Source organism: Rhopilema esculentum, chromosome 11, assembly GCF_057945365.1.
Source record: "Rhopilema esculentum isolate cy_ngs chromosome 11, ASM5794536v1, whole genome shotgun sequence".
Lineage (NCBI taxonomy): Eukaryota > Metazoa > Cnidaria > Scyphozoa > Rhizostomeae > Rhizostomatidae > Rhopilema > Rhopilema esculentum.
The window spans coordinates 6,478,199-6,498,398 of NC_142825.1; the positions used below are offsets into that span (position 1 = coordinate 6,478,199).

The 20,200-nt window shown below is 36.6% G+C and overlaps 4 protein-coding genes across 8 annotated transcripts in view; 1 reads left to right on the forward strand and 3 right to left on the reverse strand.

Moving 5' to 3' along the window:
* The window catches only part of LOC135693748 (uncharacterized), a 63,587-nt gene extending 57,640 nt beyond the window's left edge, over nt 1–5,947 (reverse strand). For 3 of the 4 annotated variants that reach the window (XM_065212308.2, XM_065212309.2, XM_065212307.2), the window contains exons 1-6: nt 5,780–5,946; nt 3,049–3,143; nt 2,151–2,226; nt 1,432–1,501; nt 1,061–1,135; nt 106–204 (exon numbers count right to left, since the gene is read on the reverse strand). In XM_065212308.2, the coding sequence (XP_065068380.2) occupies nt 106–204; nt 1,061–1,135; nt 1,432–1,501; nt 2,151–2,226; nt 3,049–3,143; nt 5,780–5,832 (468 nt within the window). In that variant the 5' untranslated portion in view covers nt 5,833–5,946. Of the gene's footprint in view, nt 1–105; nt 205–1,060; nt 1,136–1,431; nt 1,502–2,150; nt 2,227–3,048; nt 3,144–5,779 lie in introns of all 4 variants that reach the window. The other variant, XM_089111284.1, reaches the window with a different exon arrangement.
* A 926-nt stretch (nt 5,948–6,873) lies between these two features.
* Nucleotides 6,874–10,656, reverse strand: LOC135693821 (uncharacterized). The gene is made up of 2 exons (XM_089111358.1): nt 9,551–10,656; nt 6,874–9,034 (listed from the first exon to the last, which is right to left on the reverse strand). Exons 1-2 carry the CDS (start codon nt 9,969–9,971, stop codon nt 8,499–8,501), a joined length of 957 nt encoding a protein of 318 aa, XP_088967484.1. The 5' UTR covers nt 9,972–10,656; the 3' UTR covers nt 6,874–8,498.
* Nucleotides 10,657–10,829: 173 nt separating this feature from the next.
* Nucleotides 10,830–16,427, reverse strand: LOC135693820 (two pore potassium channel protein sup-9). 2 transcript variants are annotated; one of them, XM_089111356.1, is made up of 3 exons: nt 15,283–16,427; nt 14,561–15,102; nt 10,830–14,003 (listed from the first exon to the last, which is right to left on the reverse strand). In XM_089111356.1, the coding sequence occupies exons 2-3, from the start codon at nt 14,979–14,981 to the stop codon at nt 13,453–13,455; spliced, it is 972 nt and encodes a 323-aa protein (XP_088967482.1). In that variant the 5' UTR covers nt 14,982–15,102; nt 15,283–16,427; the 3' UTR covers nt 10,830–13,452. The 2 variants fall into 2 exon arrangements, with proteins under 2 accessions (XP_088967482.1, XP_088967483.1); XM_089111357.1 differs by having other exon boundaries at nt 10,831–14,003; nt 15,857–16,427.
* A 141-nt stretch (nt 16,428–16,568) lies between these two features.
* On the forward strand, nt 16,569–20,096 carry LOC135693817 (two pore potassium channel protein sup-9). Its single transcript, XM_065212396.2, has 2 exons — nt 16,569–17,162; nt 18,239–20,096. The coding sequence occupies exons 1-2, from the start codon at nt 16,772–16,774 to the stop codon at nt 18,901–18,903; spliced, it is 1,056 nt and encodes a 351-aa protein (XP_065068468.2). The 5' UTR covers nt 16,569–16,771; the 3' UTR covers nt 18,904–20,096.
* The last annotated feature ends 104 nt before the right edge of the window (nt 20,097–20,200 follow it).

Sequence of the window (20,200 nt, forward strand, 5' to 3'; positions counted from 1 at the left end):
AGATATAAGATATCTTTCCCAATTTTTTGATACTAATAGTTAACTGGAATGCAAAAGTGCTTCTTGTTTAAAAAAGTTAAAAAAACAAATAATGTCTAGTCTCACCCATTTGCCAAATTCACTTGCAACAGAGGCATTATCAAAACAAATGGACCACATTTGTGACTGGTCATCATAGAAGCTTGCATAGTTATTCTTTTGAGCCTTGAAAAGAAGGGACAGCAGCTTAAATGATTAAGCAGAGTATAAATGCTTTATAAAGGAGTGGCTGCATGGGGAGCAAGGAGGGTCTTAGGCCACCTTCAAAGATATAAGTTAGCCCCCACTTTGGGAGTAAATCTATTTGGCTTTCCCAATACTGTTGGTACTTGGTGGATGCTGTCCCTTTTACAAGATGCCGGAATAAAATCAAATTGCCCAAAAACCATTCTATGTGGGCTACATCACCTTAAGGCATGTTATCTCATTTTACTCATTTCAGATGTCAGTTTGTTAAATCATTTGTTGGCAATTACTTTGAATATAAACGTTGGCACATTGAATGTTTATTTCTAGTGCCACCTCTGGCTGCATAAAAATGTATTTATCAACATTAAATGCAAATTATTGTCCTATCAATACTACTGAAAAGTGTTCTATATGTAAGGGAAAAGGTATGCAGACCAATGCTTTAAAATAGGGCTTTACCTCAACTGATGGCATTGAAAGAATTTAATAGACAAATGTTAGATCAGGCGTTGGAAGATAACCCTCTAAAATTTGGGTTGCTTTTGCTGATCTGTGTGCTTCAAAATTAGGCTCCTTAAAGTTATAAGATTTTGTCATCCTCTAGGATAATCAATTTAACATACCTTTCAGGTTTATATAAAGTATTTAAAGTTAATAAATTAATGAAATATAATCAAATCATATAAAAAATATCTAAGTTCTAAATTTGAATACACTTAAATGAAGTATACTGATTGATTTAAATAGTTCTTAGAATACTAAGGTAAAGCTAAAAAATTTGCTACAATAATGGGGTGTCTATAAATGGCAAATAAAACTGTTTTATACTTACAGTGTAGTTGAAATTTGCATGAATTTTTGCTGCTGCAACTGGTTGCTTCTGGCTCACATATATCAAAATTTTATACTGGACAGAAAATATTTAAAATGAAAAATAGAAACTTAGGCTAACAAGAGACACAAAGAAAGGAAAGTACTTGACTAAACACGTTAACTTTTGTCATCCTCAACACGTTAACTTTTAAAACTTTGCATTAGCATATAAAGGTTAAACATGGGCAAATAGAAGCTGGTATGAAAACTGTCACTCTATTTAATTTGGCAATGGTTCATTCTAGAACGATTTGAAAATTTAAAATCATTATGAATTTGCTATAATGCTAAGCAAGAAAAAGGAATAACTCAAAGTAAAAGTAAACTTACATCTACATCTGTATGGTTGCCAAGAACTGCAATTCCTAGTTTTCCTTGTTTCATATACTGCCCATTCACACTAAAGAAAGAAAAATCAGCTTGCTTTAGCTGGAAATAACACAAAATTTTCCCATCAAACTATTGTTTCCTAATTTTCAAATTTTCCTTTATCCTCACCATTTTCCACTGTTTGATAGGGGGAAGGAGGAACTTTTAACCAAACAGAAGGACGAAACAGAATATGATCTTAGACCTACCTTTCAGTTGAGGCGTTTTAAATTTTTATATATATATATATATTGAGGCCATGATTAAAAACTTTGTACATACCATAAATCCTCAAATTGCCCCCCCCTCTTCAAGAAAATCCCTCAAATAAGCCTCCGCCCTAGAACTTCAAATTGTCAATAAGCCCCCCCCCCTCAAATAAGCCCCTACTGCTACCGTAAGTCCTTGAACTGGCCTCCCTTGATTTGTTGATTTTTGCCATCTTTTTGCCTTTGGAGTTTTATTGAATTACCACAAAAACTCATACTTCTGGTAATAATTAATAAAATGTTCATTAAGAAATTCCTACTTAAACTTATGAGGTCTTTTATTAATGTCTTCTTAATTTCTACTATAATTTTATCAGCCCCCTTTAAATAGCCCCCCTCCCCCATCCAAAAATATTAAAATAAATAAGCCCTCAGGGGGCTAATTCAAGGATTTAAAATTTTTCCACTTACTATCTAAAAGTATGAACTGCAGTTGCATTTAAAAGACTTGGAGCAGATTTTGCTTCTGTTTTTCCATTTGACTCATCTGCAAAAACAAAATAATTCTCAAAATTAATGTCTTATTTTCTGGCTACAAATGTGTTTTCCTCAAGGAAATAGTGGTAGAAAGCTCAAACTTCCCAAAAAGTTTCTTGGGGAGGAGTCCCATTGACCCCTTCTGTTTCTCTTTTTTTCCCATCAAAGCCATTGTTATACAACTGGTTAATTTCGACATTTCATCTCACAAAAATATTTACTTTTTTCTCTAATGCAGCTGTAACTGTTAGGTAAAACTAAAATAAACATGACATCAAACTTCATTTTTTTGAAAAAGCCATGATTTTTGGAATAATATTCTATATATAAAGGAAGCCAGTCCAGAAATCTCTTCACCTTCAGGTTTAAGAACTAAAAAAACCTATTATATTTTTCACTTTGAATTGATTTGTACATTTCTCCAACAATTTTATGTTCTACAGGTTTACATACCGATTGGATTGAGAAATTAGAAAGCTTCTTAAAAATTTAACCTATTTAAATATGGTACAATCCTTGCCATAGACTGTTATTGCTCCAATCGTGCATAGGGAGATCCCCTTTCTCTTAACAAAATTTAATGAATTGAAAATGTCTGTGCAACTCTACGTTTTTAAATGTATTGAAAAACCTCTGAAAATCTTGTGCACACACATGCCACTCTCTGCACACTGACAAGCCACTTACATACATGGATATGATGGTCTCCAACAGTAGTTCTCTAAAAGTCCAATTTGAAACAACAAGATTCAAATGCAATGCAAGCCAAACCAAACTATGCAAAACAAATGGCAATTGTGCATAAATAGAAAGAATAATTTCATGTAAATACCCTTTGCTTTGGGTTGCTTCGGTGCTGTGTATGTCAGTGATTCATTACCAGCATTTGAGCCTGAGCCCATTCCAAAAAGAGACGCCAACTTTGATCTTAAAGTAAAACGTAATGAATTTATTGCAAAAACTTATTATTTATACAGTAAGAAGTTAATCATGCAAGTTTACTTTTATAGAGCTGGTGAAAGATCTCATCATGAATATACCAAGACCTGAGTGGCACAAACATTGGAACACATATACGCATCAATTTGGGTTATCCAGCTGCAGGGGGGAAACTTAATGACTATTTTTATTAGGGGGATATGAAGCTTGGATGCCCGACGAAAGGGCGTGTCATGCTTGATGGAAGGGTGCGTATGCCTGAACATCATTTTTAGGGTACATGACTTCAAGGGTTGAAATCATCGGTAAACCCCAAGAGGGTCACTAAGTATGTTATGCCTTCAGACTCAGGCTGTTTTTGAAAGCCACAGAAATATGCCTCTAGTTTTCTCGTGTTAGCTATAAACCTTTTTTTCCCGAAGAGCAAGCATTTGTAACACCTGTGTTTTCTATAAAAGAAAAACAGTCTTTACTTTCTAAATCTCCTAGCTATAAAGAGAGCAATTTAAAAAAGAGATTGAAGTAGGGTCTCAATTTTATCACAGAGAAAAACAAAACACAGCTTGGAAATTTTGGAATTTAGAAACAGCTACACAGACTACAATGTTTCAACAAAAATAGTAATCCAATAAAAAAGCTTCAGTTTTATTTTCTGAGTTTGATTTTCCACTTTCGGTTGCTCAGTAAGGAAATTAAACATTTTGAGACTCCCAAGCACAAAGTATCTCTGAATGCAAAACCCCTCAAGCTTGTGCAAAGAAACTCTTTTCATTGGAAATAGTATTTTACAGGTACACCTATCATCAAAGCTTGATTTTTTTGTTTTGTAAACATTGGTATTGTTCAGAAATAGAAGAAACTTGAATTTTTTTTGCTGTTGATCAATACTTCAGACTCTACTTCCGCATCTCGAGGTGAAGATGTGCATGTCCAGCTTGAGACAAAAGACAGAAATGTAATTATGTTGCTGTTACTTGCCTCGTTTCTGTTTGTTTTCCTAACTGGGTAGAGATTGAAAAAATGGGGGCAAAAGACCATAAATTCAAAAACCAAGCTTGGGGAAAAAGTAGCAATAAAAGTGCAATCTAAGCAAAATTTCCAGATTTGCCCGACCGATATACTGGCAGCAAAAAATTTGTCAGACCAAATCTGCTTTTTTGTAGATTGGGGGATGCAGCAACCCACCCTCATACCCCCCAGCAGTTTCACCCCTGTCCAGCTACAAAAAAGAGATTTGTACTTTTTCTTCAAGTTCCTGAAAATAAGGAAACATGTGGGCTAAATAACATTGCTGTTTTTCTGGTAACTCTTGCACTGGCTCATGGATGCATGGGAGATGAGCCAGTCTGCAGAGTGTGGCATGTGCACACACAAGATTTTTTCAGAGGCTTATCTAATGCACACAAAATCATCAGGCTGCACACACATTTTTCTGGGTACTGGAAAATTTTTAAGGACCATCCTTTTTGAAACATTGCTTTTCTATCTTGGTCTAAACAACATTTTCTTTGAAATTTTGAAATGCTGATGAATTATGATTTTAGTATTCATAGAACAACTTTAACTTGTGTCGTTCAGCATCAGAAAAACTGAAAAAGTTGCTGTCTATGACTAAAATATAACACATGTACCACTTTTGCTATGTGCATCTTGTGAGCAGTTTGAGTTTATCTACATGATACTCTCTTCCTGATTTGAAAGCTCTGGTCTGCAAATGCATTTGAATGAAATACGAGGGACAACTTTTCAAAGTTGCTCAATGAAATCTCAGAGCTTTGTGAGGTTAGAAAAAGAGGGGTCTGGGGATATCCCCAAGGAAAATTTTTAAGGGCCAAACCCTATAGATTACTGCAAAATGGCCCTGTAGTCATCTCATATCTCAGTATTTTGATTTGATATTTTTAAATGAGCTATGCTTGCCCTAAAGTCATTGATGCCCAGAATTAAAAATCTACTGACTAGCATATTCCAATTCTCTGAGAAACTACACCCTTAGGTTTATTCTCAATTTCCCAAGTGCGGGTTGGTAAGAAGAGACTTTGCCGGTTACTAACAAAGGGCATAAACTGGTATGAATAAAAAAAGTAAGATTATTTTGGAAACTAAAGTATCTGACTTGTGCTCAAGCATGATTATAGGGTCATAAATTTACTCTGTAGAGATCATTCTGTGGACTGAATTATGTGAAAATCAACTGACTGAGTGAACTTTTAGGGGTTTGGCTAAGTACAAAGGTGGGGAGTCAAAATAATTGAAATTCAATCACACACAAAATAAGATTGACCCCATGCTAAATTATAATCTGAAGTCAAAATATTGTGGAATGCTTGAAAGTGCTTTTGCAGAAAATAATTGCTGTGCACACATTGTGAGACAAATGGCAAATACTTTGCTCATTAGAAGCTTGCTGCACACATTGGATCAAAACTTAACAGTGAGCACACATTGCGCACGTTTTAAGCACTCTTGCACACTTTTATATTTGCTCTTGCACACACAGGATCTTGTCGAGAAATGCCAAGCTCTGCAGACTGGGAGAGGAGTATTAACTGGCGTGCCTCCAGTTTACATGTGTTTGAGGTCGATATGATAATAAATCAAGCCTCTACTAGGAAAACACTTACCCTCCAGCCGCAGGAGTTGGACTGAAATCTCCGTCATCATCGTCAAAAAACATTTCTACCTTTTTTCCAGCAAAATGTCATCGGATCTGTCCAGTTGGCCGTTAGCAAGTCACTTGACTTCCCCTTCAGGACTCCCTTTTCAACTTGCACTTTCTTAGACGCGGTCTGAATACGAGGCCAGGAACAAATGAACTTCGCGGACACGGACAACAGGGTAAATATGTCCTTGGCAACTTGCAGAAATTTGGAAAAAATTCAGCTAACAGGAATCAGCTGTACCCACTTAGGTTTTTGAAAATTATTTTCATTAATTAGCTTTTAAATTTTCATGAAGACATCACCTTCGAAACTAAAGCACTAAAGGTGTGCAGCAAAGACCGCGGACGGATTGAGGTTGCTATAAAATGTTTGAGGGCTATGATGCTCAAAACAAAGAGCAAGATGATTTCTTTTATGTTTTAGGTATATTTTGGAATTTATAGGCTTAGCCCAAGCTTCTGGTAGCTTTCCGAAAATATTTTTTATTTTACAGACTGAAAGTGAAAACACTGGGGTCATTCTACGGAAAGGGCTGCAGGATACTCGTAAAATTGACAAGATTTTTAGAGTATAATATCCATACAGTGCTGTTATAAAGTCCAAATTTTTTATGTCCTTGGTGTTTCCCTTGAATTCAGCAAAGGTTCTGTTAGAAAGTTTATTCTCCTCTTTTCCTTATTTTTCCAGGAAAGTCACAGAGTCGAGGTGTATTATATTCGATTTTCTCTTAAGCTCTATAAACTACCTTGCATGAATGTACAAACATGAATATTCTTAAAGAAAATAACTGGAAAAGGCCTTGAAAAAAGCAAACATTTAGTAAACTAAAGCTTTTCGTCTGACACTCTTCAGAGTTTAAAACGTCAGAACATAGATCGAAAACTCTACGCTAAGAAATATATATACCCAGTTGTGGACCGAAATAGGCCAATCAGAAACACGAGTTTTACAGTCATGTGCTCGTGTTTCTGATTGGCCTATTTCGGTCCACAACTGGGTATATATATTTCTTAGCGTAGAGTTTTCGATCTATGTTCTGACGTTTTAAACTCTGGAGAGTGTCAGACGAAAAGCTTTAGTTTACTAAATGTTTGCTTTTTCAAAGCCATTTACAAGTTTTGTACCACCAAAAGATTGTTTGCAAAATAACTGGACTAAGCAAAGCTTTTTCAGCCTGAAAAGTAGAAGAACTGTAAAATATTAATAATAATAGTTACACAATAAAACCATAGTTAGTAACAGAAAGGTCATTAAATTTGCCTTAAAATAAATTTACACTTCGTTTTAAAAAAGAATATGATGATCCATTTCTATTAGCTTTAGGAAGAGATTTCCAAAGCTTGGTTCCATAAAGTTTGAAAGTTTTGACGTACATATCGTGACGTATCACTAATAATAATAAACATGAGCAAGCAAGTGCTCGGTTCTGTTCTCTGGTTGAATGGCAGCGAATAGAACTGATCATCGTAAACATTCAATCTAGTTTTAGAAAGGGGTGTTTAGCTTTAGCAAATAAATATAAAATAGAAATTCGTGTAGGAATAATTTCCGTTTATCTTGCACATTTGCACAAACATCAGTATATACACAAAATCTTAGGTCCTTTTGAATTATCAATTTCGCTTCGGCACTCATCACTGTTAGCATTTGGGTGGATGATTTCAACAGCAATGAATAAACCATAGAGTTCCAGGTCAAAAGGGGGGGGGGGGTTACAAAAGAGTCATTCGTGTTTAAAGGAAGGGGGATGTTACAAAGCTTTATTATTTCCATCTTTAGTTTATAGAAAATTATTATGTGGCCCTCAGCTTGCTGGATCTCGCCACTCGAGATAAATTTTCCCGTAAAAACGCTCAGCTGGCTTGAAGGTGAGATGAAGATCTTTTAGTTGCACACGCGTTCACGTTCCACAACAAAGTTTTGATGTTCTGGAGTCTGAAGGGAGACCTGGGATTAAAAAAGTTTGTAGGTAGGATGAAATGTGTATGTAATTATGCGGTGATTTCATCCAAGCTCGTGGGCTGAAAATTAGGATAATTTTGCTTTAGCTATGTTTACCCTTAGTTTCAAATTTCACTCTTGTTATTGTGAACGGAAATACTTGTCTTTATTGGGGCCTTTTTTATGGACAAAGTTATCCCATTTTCCTTTCCATGGGCTGAAAAGTATGACTCAATCTTTCTTTACAAAGCGTTGTAATTTTTTTCTTGTGTTTATACGGAAGGAATTTATTCTGGGCAGAATTGGTTTTAGAAACTGTGGGGCCCGGTACCAAAAACATCTGTGGGGCCCTTGTTCTTTACACTTTTAATTTTTCTCTTGGGTGCGGGGCCCCTTCTGGCTATCATAAGCATGGGGGCCTGGGCCGTTGCCCCCTGGACCCCTTCAAACTGTCACTGATTCTAGGGGGAGTGAGATTCTGCTCTCAGACTGCCAGATCTTATCTCTTGTGGTTCCATGTTCTCATTTGAACATCTTACTGACTACAAGGAGTGATTATAACGGATGTTTAAGCATTTAGTGTGTTGGATGAAATTGATGTACGTAACATGAGCAGATGTTTTCCACTAGCTAGCACAAACGCTCAGAGGTGGGATAATTCTGCATATCTAAACATGCCTTAAGCACTCTGACAAAAAGGTATTACGTATGAAAATTAAGCCAAGTAAATGTTTCTGGCCTAGTTTTGCGCAAGTTCTTCATCCTCTATATAGTGAAAGAAATAAAAGGTGTAATTCTTCTTGAATCCAAACTTAACCCTTGAAGATGCAGCTAGAATCGAGTCAGCAAATCCAGAGAATGATGCTAAACCAACAATAAGTTCTAAGCCATAAAACTTGCTGTCGTTAGCAGGTTCTGATATATCCCCGAATCCAATAGTCGAAAATGTGACAAATACAAAGTAAAAGGCATCGATCCAAGACTCGTGGCTTGATGCCTGAAAATACAACGGATTGAAAATGAAGTCTGTTGCAAAGAACAGGCCCGCTATCCAAACCACAATGTACATGTAGATGACGCGTTTGACGAGTTTGTATCTCAAAGGTTTGTTGCCTTTGATTAATCTATGGACGCAAAGCATCAAATTCTCTACCCAACTGGAAACGACGGATCCAACGTATGCTAGAAATGAAAGCATCGCTGGAATTGTCACCAGGGCATATGAAATCATAAGCAATTTGCCAGTGGTTGTTCTCGGTGCTACGCCACCAAAACCTGAAAAAACAAAATAAAAATTCCGATTTGCAAACTCTCCTATTAAGTTCTGTAGCAAGAGGCTGAAATTTGCCAAAGTTTTTACCTTTTGGTTGATGAAAGTGGGTAACAGAAGCTTAAGGATGATGGGTTGAAGGATCAATGGGGGAAAAACAGGGAGAAGTTATATCTGCATGTTTGCCAAGAAAGCAAGAACCCACATGCTTTCGGGTCAATCTGCATAGTTTATTAGAAGAGGAGTAAATCTTGAAAAAATGGCGGTTGAGTTGCTTATAAGAAGAAGAAAGAATAAAAGTCTTTAAAGATTAGTGCCTTAAATCCAATAAGTTGAAAGCTAATTTATTTTTAAATAACTACTTCGAATATTTATTTCATTTCACACACTTTTGTTAAAAATAAATACTTGCAAGAAACTGGAAAAAATCAGGTTTCTTACAAGTGAGTTTCTTATATACAGGATTTAACTGCAGTTAACATATTAACTCAAAGTTTTGCTTTTGCAAAGAATGAACTTACCAATGGTTGTCATTGTCATTACTGAAAAGCGATACCATCTGAGGCGGCCAAGACTTCCCAATATCTTTTTGGACAGGGGTACTGAAGGAGGAACTTTGAAATGGGACTGAAACAACGCATATATTGCAACACTCTGGTTGTCGGAAGGCAGCAGTTTTGTTTTATGGTAAAGTCTGGTGAAAAGTTCGGTAGCCTTTTTCGTCTCATCGCCTTGCGGGAAGAGTTTATCAGCAACATGGTCGATGTTCGAGAAGCAATATTTCAGATCCAAATTATCCTCTACGTATGAAAATAAAGCCCAGCCTATGAGCTCAAGTATAACGATTGGAATAGATCTAAGAGTTATTCCAAGAATCTGACACCAAAATGTCTTGCAACAATGACAACAACAAACACAGAAAACACATCTTCGTCGCGTCATTATTCTTCAAGGATTCTTGCCTATTCTCTTTTGCATACGTTCTCCTGCACTTTGCTGTACTGTACACAGAAAATTGAAGTTTAGACGAAAGCTTCGAAAAGACGAAAGTTTAGTCCATGTATCTAAAACGAATACACAATAAATATTAGCTCAAAGCAATACATTTCTTGAAGCTTTTAAATCCAGCTTCAGAATTCAATACCCGTAGTTTTCACTGATGTTAAAGAGAAAAACTCGCAAAATACCAATGAAACTTCCGAATGAACGAGCTGATGAATCCTTCGCTTATGCACGTTTCTAGCGTGTTAAGCTCTTACATGATGTGTGCCTGTGAGTTCTTAGGTCTTGATCTTCATCATATCGCTTCATTGTATTATTACATCAAGGCTATTCATTCGATGTGTTACTTTTTTTGCTTGGAACTGGTGTTGTATTTATCATAGTTTTGTGCTTCGATAACGTAAAGCAGATGGGCGCCAAGACCATTTATGTTAGGAATCCAACTGAATTCATCATTATCCATCCTTGTTGGGGAGACGAGTTAGGGTAAGTCCGTAAGGTGTAGGTAGCCCCCCGTGAAAGGAGTAGGGGCACATGCGTACTTTGCATTTCACTACAGATAGGCAAAGGAGGGAACTTTGAAAAAACAAACAACGTAGATCCTGCATTGTTCTAGCAGGTTTAATGCGCGTGCGTACCTACTCCTCGTAGCTAATTGGTTCGGACAAACCACTTACGCTTTTGTTCTAAACAATGGAGCCGCGATCTAGTCTCCCCAACAAATCCAGGAATTTAACATTACTCATCAAAACCGCAATTCAGACCTGCTTCAAATCATGACCTACTAAATTGTGCTTGTTTACAAAAATGCCACCCGAAAACAACATAATTCTTATCAGTCTTTTTGTGTCATCGAATAGTTTGAATGACTTCTAGACAGAACGGTGAGTCTTTAACACAAGTGTAAGTATATTGGGTGTGGTAAGGGCGTGGTAATGGCTGTGGCCTCTTGAATTCGCCTACAGCACAGCCCCCTTTCCTTAGAACGGCACCCCTGGCGTAGGAGATATATTCTGAACCCGAGGTATATTCGAGAACCGCTGACATTTAGAGCAGTCATGTCAGATATAATAAAGTAAGGGATGTTTTTATTCTTAACGCAACACAACAAGAGATATAACATCAACCTCATTGCTTAGGAAACAGTGAATCAGAATATTAAAATCCCATATCTGAGCAATACAACAGTTTGCTACTTCCATTATGCACGGTGTATTCTGCACAGTGGCTCTTTACACGTGATAATTTTTGTTTGAAAAAATAGAATATTGTTTTGCAGATCTTTATAGATAACAATATATAGCCTTTTACAATATGACTGTGTACTTGTCCAGGGTCATCATAAAAACTATATTACACAGGGGGAAAATAATCTGCAGTCATCTATATTTCGTATTTAAACTGGATAGTGGAGACAGCCCAAAAAGCATCAGTTATTTCATAGATTTAACATATTTCATATCTTGATATTCAAATATATTACACTGAGTAAAGGATGGTTAATCTAAAAATGCTTGTTTTCAACCTGCTGTGAACCATGAAATATAAAGCAAATGTTGAATAGATTAAACAAACACCTTAATTACGATTGATATACCGGATACTAAGCACACGAGCAGATAGAAATCCCATTACTGCACCATTCCATAAGACAATACAAAAATATTGGAAAATTAAGAGGCTTTTGGTTTAAAGGCATTGAGTTTTGTTTGTATCATTTACGTGTGCCTACTATTGGCACTATTGCGGTGAACTTTAATAGTCAATCGCGCATCTCTTTTTCTGTGTAGGAAAGCATAAACGATGGCATCTAACAGCCTGATATACTGATGAGGCGGGAGATTGAGATTGAAAGAGCATCTCAAATTTATTTACTTAGAAAAAAGTTTGATAAATGGATTCGTATGAAAGTACTTAAAATCTATGAGAAAATGGCTTGTGTGGTAAGCTCCTTGATTGTTTTATGCCAAAAAGTCGACATGCATATAGAAACGTGCTTTGACAATTGACTGACGAAACTGTTTACCGCATACACTGCTCAATGTTCACCGAATAATGTATAACTCCGGAACACAATTTCCTCTCAAGCCTGAACATCCTTGCCAGTTCTACTCAATAAATATTAAAATATATGAAATATAGTCAAGGATACCAAAATGAACAAAGAAAATTAAAAATACATTCAAGATTTATCAAGTGTGAACCAATTCAGTTCAGTTCAGTTCAGTTTTATTTTAAATTCCACTGGATACATACACTTGTTGCAAATTAGAAATAATCCAAGCTTAAAAGTATAAACAATGTAAAAGGAAGTTAAATAATATAAACGTAACATAACAAATACAAAGTAGAGGAGAAACAAGCTAGTATTGTAAACAATAAAAAATATTTACACCTGTGCAAGCAATTTCATGTGATACCGTACATTGTCTTTTCTAGGCACTTCAAGATCTTGAAAGTTGACTTTTTAAAACAAACAACATGTCATACGAAAATATCTTCAATAGTAACATAAACAATATACCTTATACTACACATTCTCGCACGAATCCCACTTCTTTTTCAGATCGATTCAGATAAATTCCATGCACGTTTCTTTGCGCTCAACGATCACCACAGCTACGAGGCTAAATTCTTGTGAAATGCCAACTCCTTTCATCATCAGCATTTCAGCACAGGTCATTTCTTAAAAGCGGCAGGCAATAGTTAATTGATACACATAGAATAACTATGAATTGATTGTCCAAAATATAGACGGAACTTGTGATGACGAAATATACTTTTAAAGATAGATTCAATAGACACCGTAAAACTGATAATTCAAGTCTCTGAATCGAGAAAAAGGCTACTGGAATCCACTCCACGAGTGTTTTTAGTTGGAAATGTAAGGGAGAGTTCGCGGAGGGGAGAGAGAGCTTGTAGCAAAACCTTGACAAGGGAAGGAAGAAATGTCTATTGATTTGATTTGATTTGATTTGATTTGATTTGATTTGATTTGATTTGATCGATTTGATTTGATTTGATTTGATGCAAAGGATTCATAAAGCCACACTCGTAGCTTTTCATGAAACCGTACACCTGTTCCTTCTGTTTTGTTGCTTCAATGCTGTTTCATCTTTTGGATTTCCAATACAAACAAACAAGCCCAAAGAATTAAAAATGGCGATATCTCTTTCTGGTTATTTCTTTTTATCAATTATTGTGATTGAGAAATGGTTCAATTAGTGCTTCTCAGTGAGAATCAGTAAAATAAAATCTGCAAGAAACCATCTTGCGACAATTTTCCCCGAGCCCAAGACACCCTTCGACAAAGTTTAAAGTTTAATAAACAAATGAAAAAACATTTCAATGTTGCCGATCTAAAACCTAGACCAACACTATTTAACAACGAATCTTCAATGAGCAATGTGACCATCGTTCTCTAATTTGGAGACGAGTCGTTATTACGATTTGGAGAGGTATCGGAAAACCCCTCCAATTCTTCATCTTCAATGTAATGAAAACAAAAAAACGTGTTGCCTCTTTTGATCCCGAATTTCACCCTAGGTGCTGCCGCCAAAATCGAATCAGCAAACCCAGAGAATGCAGCCAAACCGAAAAACAGCCAATAGATATAAAACTCTATTTTGTTTGCTGGCCCTAATATATCTCCAAATCCAACTGTAGAGAAGGTAACTTGAATAAAATAAAAAGTATCAAGCACATATGGAGACGTTGCAGCTACTGAGTAGAAAAACGCGCTGACTATCCAAACCACAATGTAGAGATAGAAGCAGCGTTTGATGAGCCTGTATCTCAATGGCTTATTTCCTCTCGTTAATCTATGCACCAACAGCATAATGCCTTCCGCCCAACTTGAAGCTATGGTTCCAAAGCTTGCCAGAAGCGAGAGCATTAAAGGTATAGTCACCAAGGCATACGGGATAACAAGCATTTTCCCAAGTTTTGTCTTCGGAGTTACACCACCAAAACCTGAAACAAAAATGGCATTTACATTGGACTCTGCTAGCACCAAGAAAAGCTCCGTTCACCCATTACACAACAATCTGTTTCCTTTTTTGCCATCCCCTACCCCATAGTCATCCGTTATAACTTGCATCATCAATTTATAGTTCTTTACTTTCGATGGAAAAATCCAAAAGAGCACTGGGGGACACCTCTAATTATGCAAATCAGCTTTACCGCAACTACATTCGACTTTTGCTCGCATGTAGGAGTATTTATGATAGACTCTCAAATTACAGGGTAAAAATAAAACAATCTAAAAAATATATTTTTATGAAAACATCGCTCTACCGCTCTATTAACATAACTACAATTCTAACAACTGTGAAAGCTGAACCAATACATAAAGAGAACACACAGTGTTTGGTAATCAGGTAAGTGTCATACTTGTTGATTACAAATCGATGAAGATAAAATTTAGCATAAAGTGTGCTTGACTTATTCGACCAGTACAAGATGGGCCATATATCATCCTTTGGTGGACAAACAACATAAAAAGTTTTCAATTTTCACAATCAACTTACCAATTGTTGTCATTGTCATTACTGAAAAGCGATACCATTTTAGGCAGCCAAGATCTCCCAATATCATTTTTGACAAATGTACTGGAGGAGGGACTTTAAAATATGACTGAAACAACGCATATATTGCAATACTCTGGTTGTAAGAAGGCTGCAGTTTTGTTCTATGTTTAAGTCTTGTGAAAAGTTCGATTGCTTTTTTCATCTCATCGCTTTGAGGGTAGAGTTTATCAGCAACTACCTCGTTGTCAACAAAACAATCTATGATGCTCAAACTGTCCTCGACATAGGAGAAGACGGCCCATCCAATTATCTGCATTATAACAACTGGTATGCCTTTCTTTATGATGTCAAACATCTGGGACCAGAATTCTCTTGCACCAGTACTACCGCAGCAGCATCTGCAGCATTTGCACGTAGCCATTGCGTCTCAATATGAAACAGGCGTGGGACACCTTTCCGCATTCACCAGCCTAGGCGTTCTCGATGCAATGTTTATCTTAACGACAGGCAGAAAATACTTTGCAAAAAAAATCTTCCTGTACCTGTCAAACAACAAGAATGTAGATAAGATTCAACCAGTTCGCTTTCAATGGTAAAAATGTAGAAAATCGTGTTCAATATCGGCGATACGTTTCAAACAAATTTTCGTTGAACATTAACAGTTGACTTGAACTTGGACCATCTGCTATCATTTTCATATTTTTTTCAGATAATATTGGTACCTGCAAGAGTTTAACATTGCCAAAGAAATCCCGAATAAGCCTCTTCAGATAAAACATGCAATTTTGCATCTCTGCTCTTTCCTGGTAGAAATTAATTAAAATGCACTATTTTCGACGAAGCCAGCTAGGATTTAGACAGCTTCAGCACAATAGTCTTTATAAGAATAATCAGTTATTTAGCAAACAACCTGCTTTGAAGGCCAATAAATGTTGAAACAACAATTCTAGGAAGGTCCTAACGATTCAAGTAAGAAAGCATTGATAAAATATTGATAAAAATCCACATACACACACAAACACACACACACACATACACACACACAATTAAAATTAAGGCAAATTACGTCAAAGGGCAGGTTAGACCAAATTTTTCATTTTCATCTTCTATAAACATGTTCAACAGTATATTTTCGCTGACCTCAGCATAACTATCGAGATGCTTGACTCATAAATCTTTGTCTGGCCAAAATAGATGGGTTCCTAAGATAGGCAGTTTCTTCCTTTCCCTTTTCACATTGCAAATAAAACGGCAATTGCACCAAGAACAAGAACAAGAACAATTTTTTCCTCTAACCTTTCCTTTATCTAAGGATGCTGGTTGCTTTACGACGGCATTGTAACTTGAATAACTTCTCGTCTCTTCTAGGGATATCTTTCCTGTTCTTTCCAACGTAGCAATAAAACTTTCTTGACTAATTTAAATCGTGAATTACAGAGAAATGGGCATTTGCTTCAATAACAAAAGGATTATGGGTGGAGAGATAATACGAGAAAGTAGGATTTTAAGACCGAGGAAGCCTAGGAGCTAGGCTTTCTTTCGGTGAAAGCAGCGGATAAATTGTTTAACTTTTTAATAGAATTATTTCACATTTTCTACATGTTTCTGGATAAGGGCTTTGAGAGAAAACAAATAGAACAAAGAATTAGTCAAAGCATCGATAATATTTTCAAAGCATGAAAGGAAATCGCACTTTTCCAAGAAGATGATCATACAAACATGGTTGTTGGTAAACTTGCCGAAAAGTCTCTGTTGGTATGCCCCAACAAAATAGATTTGATCGCCTGGAGGGATAAGTCTACATACAGCATTAAAACCCTTCTACAATCCTTATGAATTATTTATGGATTGTTGTATCGTTGTATGAAATCTTATTGTGGATTTTACGAAAGAATTAGACGGGTGGTTACTGGTCTGAGTAAGGTTGTTGCATGTGATGGCAATGACCAGGCAGTCATCAAATCTAAAGCAGATTACGATTACGATTTTAATGCTGTATGTAGGCTTATCCATCCAGGCGATCAAGTCTATTTTGTTGGGGCATACCAATCGTAATCTGCTTTAGATTTGATGACTGCCTGGCCATTGCCATCACATGCAACAACCTTACTCAGACCAGTAACCACCCGTCGAATGTGAAAATAAGCTGTAAGCAAATTTCTGATTCTCTCTGGAGAGTAGAAACGGGAAAGTTGGCAACGCAGCGCGGGTATGGCTTGCTGTAATGGACGCGGCTGTTTCGGAAAACGCTTACGCCAGCTAGTGAAAAAGATAATAGTCCTCTTTATAATACAAACGACTGCATGGTTTCTGTACACGTACATAGAAGAGGGGTTTTTATTGACAGATTGCATTTTCAATCAGGAGAAAATCAAGCGACTCAAAGAGACGAAGAAGCTGAATGTGACAAGACAAGAGAACGAACTGTACGCGGAGCTTGATGAAATTTTTCTTGGGGATTTTGATAGAAGCAAATTTGAGATCTACCATGCTGAGTTTAAGAGACACTTTAATGTAAAAGAGCCAGTACCTACAAAAGTATCAATCAGCGAAATCTGTAAAAAGTGGTATTTGTTTACAGCTATCACTCTAACCACAGTTGGTAAGTCACTGAATACTGTACACCTTCAACTTGCAAAAAGATTCATACACCACTGCATTGATTATTCATACACTGAAGATTTCAAAACCCTTGATACAGAGTTGAGAAAGGTGCCTATCCGTCCCCTGGGCAATCCCTAAAAAACTTCCGCAGAAAAACAATGGTTCTAGACGGGGCTTGGGTGTGGCATTTAAGCTGTTTTGTTTGCAATGGCCTTCCTCACCGTCGCTAACCGTGTGACCGCCTTTAAATTGCCAAAATTAGATTTCTTTCTGGGAGTCCGTAAAGAACTTGCTTGGCACCAGGGGTGTAGTTATAGAGGGTTCAGGGGAGATGCGCCCCTTGTTGGTGCCGAAAATTAGCCTTTTGCTATTGTTTTAGCAACGTTTTGTGCAAGAGCTCCCCCTTGTTATTTTGATAGCACTGCTTAGAACTAATTACATGCTTGTGCCTTCTTTAATCATAACCGCAAATACAACAAACAGCCGTGAAGCAGCTAAGCTGGAAAATCGTGTCCTGGTAACACATATGTTGGAACAATGCAGCAAAATTAGTTGGGAAAATGAAGAAAGCAAACAGACAGGTTGCATCATTCATCAGGGTTGCGTGGCTTCTCATTTAACGTTCAAATATCATCTTGATTACCTATCAAATAAAAATGGATAAAGCAAACAAGTTGATGGAAGTCCGAAAACATGAGGTATCGAGAGGTTCTGTGCGATGCTCGCAGCAATCTTTGTTGAAAGAGAAATGAAAATATTGATGTCTCACAACAACACAAAGCCGCAACATTAATTAATATGATACATTAGAAATCTTGACTGTGGTTCCTCGAAATGAGAGCTCCTTTACTCTAAGAGGTAAAAGCACACACGAATAACATATTCATTCTTTTCAAATAAAAAGCACTGCTTTGTAATTCTTTACGCATTGAAACTGTCAATGTGGGGGGAAATATCGGCCTACGTAAAATTGCATGCTTTTAAAGGGTGCAACATGCGATTACAAGATGTACAAATTTTCAGTATTTTGAATAAAATATTTTTAGTAAAGTAGAATTTTCTCTTATATTTCAGGATATGGCAACGTTGTCCCCAAAACGATGGCTGGAAAGCTACTGTTTTTTCCATTCATTCTAATTGGCATCCCAACGATGTTATTCTTTTTGGGTTATGTTGGACAGTTACTTGCTGAACTATGTAGCAAAATCGTTGAACTGCTAAGCTGCCGGCGCACTCACACTGGGGAATACCAAATTGCTCACAAAGAGCTCAAGTCCTTTCTTGTTATTTTCATTTTTCTTTGGGCTTATATTCTTTTAGAAGCAATGGTGAGCTTTTACTATCCAGATCCTGAATTAAGGCTGAGCTTTTTAGATGGGGTTTATTTCTATTTTGTGTCTTTCACGACTATTGGTTACGGTGACATAACAGCACCTATGACGCAGCCTCTCTTCGAATTTCGACTCTATGTCGGCCTGAGTCTTATGTCTGGGGTAGTCAGTGCTGCCCTGGACTTCTCGCAGAAAATATCCCCAAGGCGGATAGGAGGAGACAGGGAGGGAAAGTGCTGCTGTAAAATGCATCAACAAAGCTGCGACATCCAGCCAGCTGTGGAGATGGTTGTAGTGCAGGGTACGTACACACAAAAAGAAGCAAATGGGCAATCAAAAACGGTGAATACGGCTCGTGATAACAAGGGGTATAAATTTGAAGTGCAAGAGATTCCAGAAAAAAAATAAATACGAAGGATAGACAAAACTATGGGCGTGACCTTAATGGGAGTAATCGTAATGTTATGTAGTTGGTTCAAGAAAGAGGTCCACTGTTGGACGGGTAAAAAAAGATTTCTTGGTGCTATGCGACTTACTTACACATGATTGCACTATGTCAGTTTAAATATGAATCCAGCAGTGGAAAAAAGGAAGATCATATCATTCCAGCATTACATGTACAAAAAATTTGATGCACTCTACATTGGGGCTGCTTCCCCTTTTTTAATGTTGCTTTGGCATCGCAAATATGGAAAAAGTTAATTTTGACTTCCGTTATTAATGTTATTTCAATTAACTACAACTTAGCTACATAAAGGAAGTACACAATTTGCATGTCAGTAGTATGGCGTATGTATCATCATATGTTGATCTAAACAATAATTTTCTTTGGAATTTGATCTGCTTCTCTCGTTCAAAATATCTTCCAAATACTTGTAAAAATTCAATAAAAATAATAGCAATAATTATCAACCCTAAAAGAGTGTATAATATTTATTATTATTCTCATGCACTTTAAAATAGTGAGCAGAAGTCAAGGTTTTATAAAAAAGGGCATCTTGTTTATTATTGTCATTAAAAATTGATGGTTCTCAAAAATTGATGCCTCTCAAAAATTGGTGGTTCTCAAAAATTGGTGGTTCTCAAAAATTGGTGGTTTGCAAAAATTGGTGGTTCTAAAAAATTGGTGGTTTTCAAAAATTGGTGGTTCTCAAAACAAGTTGGCCATTGGAAAGCAGCTGGCCAAAAAATATGAAGTTAAGAAGGAGAAGGTAAAAGAATAATGTGAACATCTCAGTAAAACAGCTGAAGACAAGGTGCCAGCTTTTGGTGAGAAGGCTGATTCTAAGTGGAGAGAAAACCATGGTTCTCTCAAAATGTTCCCTTTAGTCTCAACCAACCTTATTCCAATATTTGCATCTCCACTCCACCAGATCTGATGATTTCAATAAAAGCTCTACATAGCTGTCTTAGAATTTAGTTCTACAAGCTAAATATATTTATTCAGAGGGTTTTCCATTCAAAAGACAGCACGCAACTTCTTAGGTCAATCGAGAGTAAGTGTTAATCATTCCAACACAGAAACTGGGTTAGGGAGAAATGCAAGTTTTTATGCAATGCAAAATGAAACTGTCAAAAAAGCCATTGATAAAAGCCACATTCGTCTGAGAGCATTATAAATAATTTCAAAAGAGAAATAAGTCCAATGATAATACTATACTTTTTTCATAAAGAATGTTACCACCAAAGGAATCAGTGATATCAA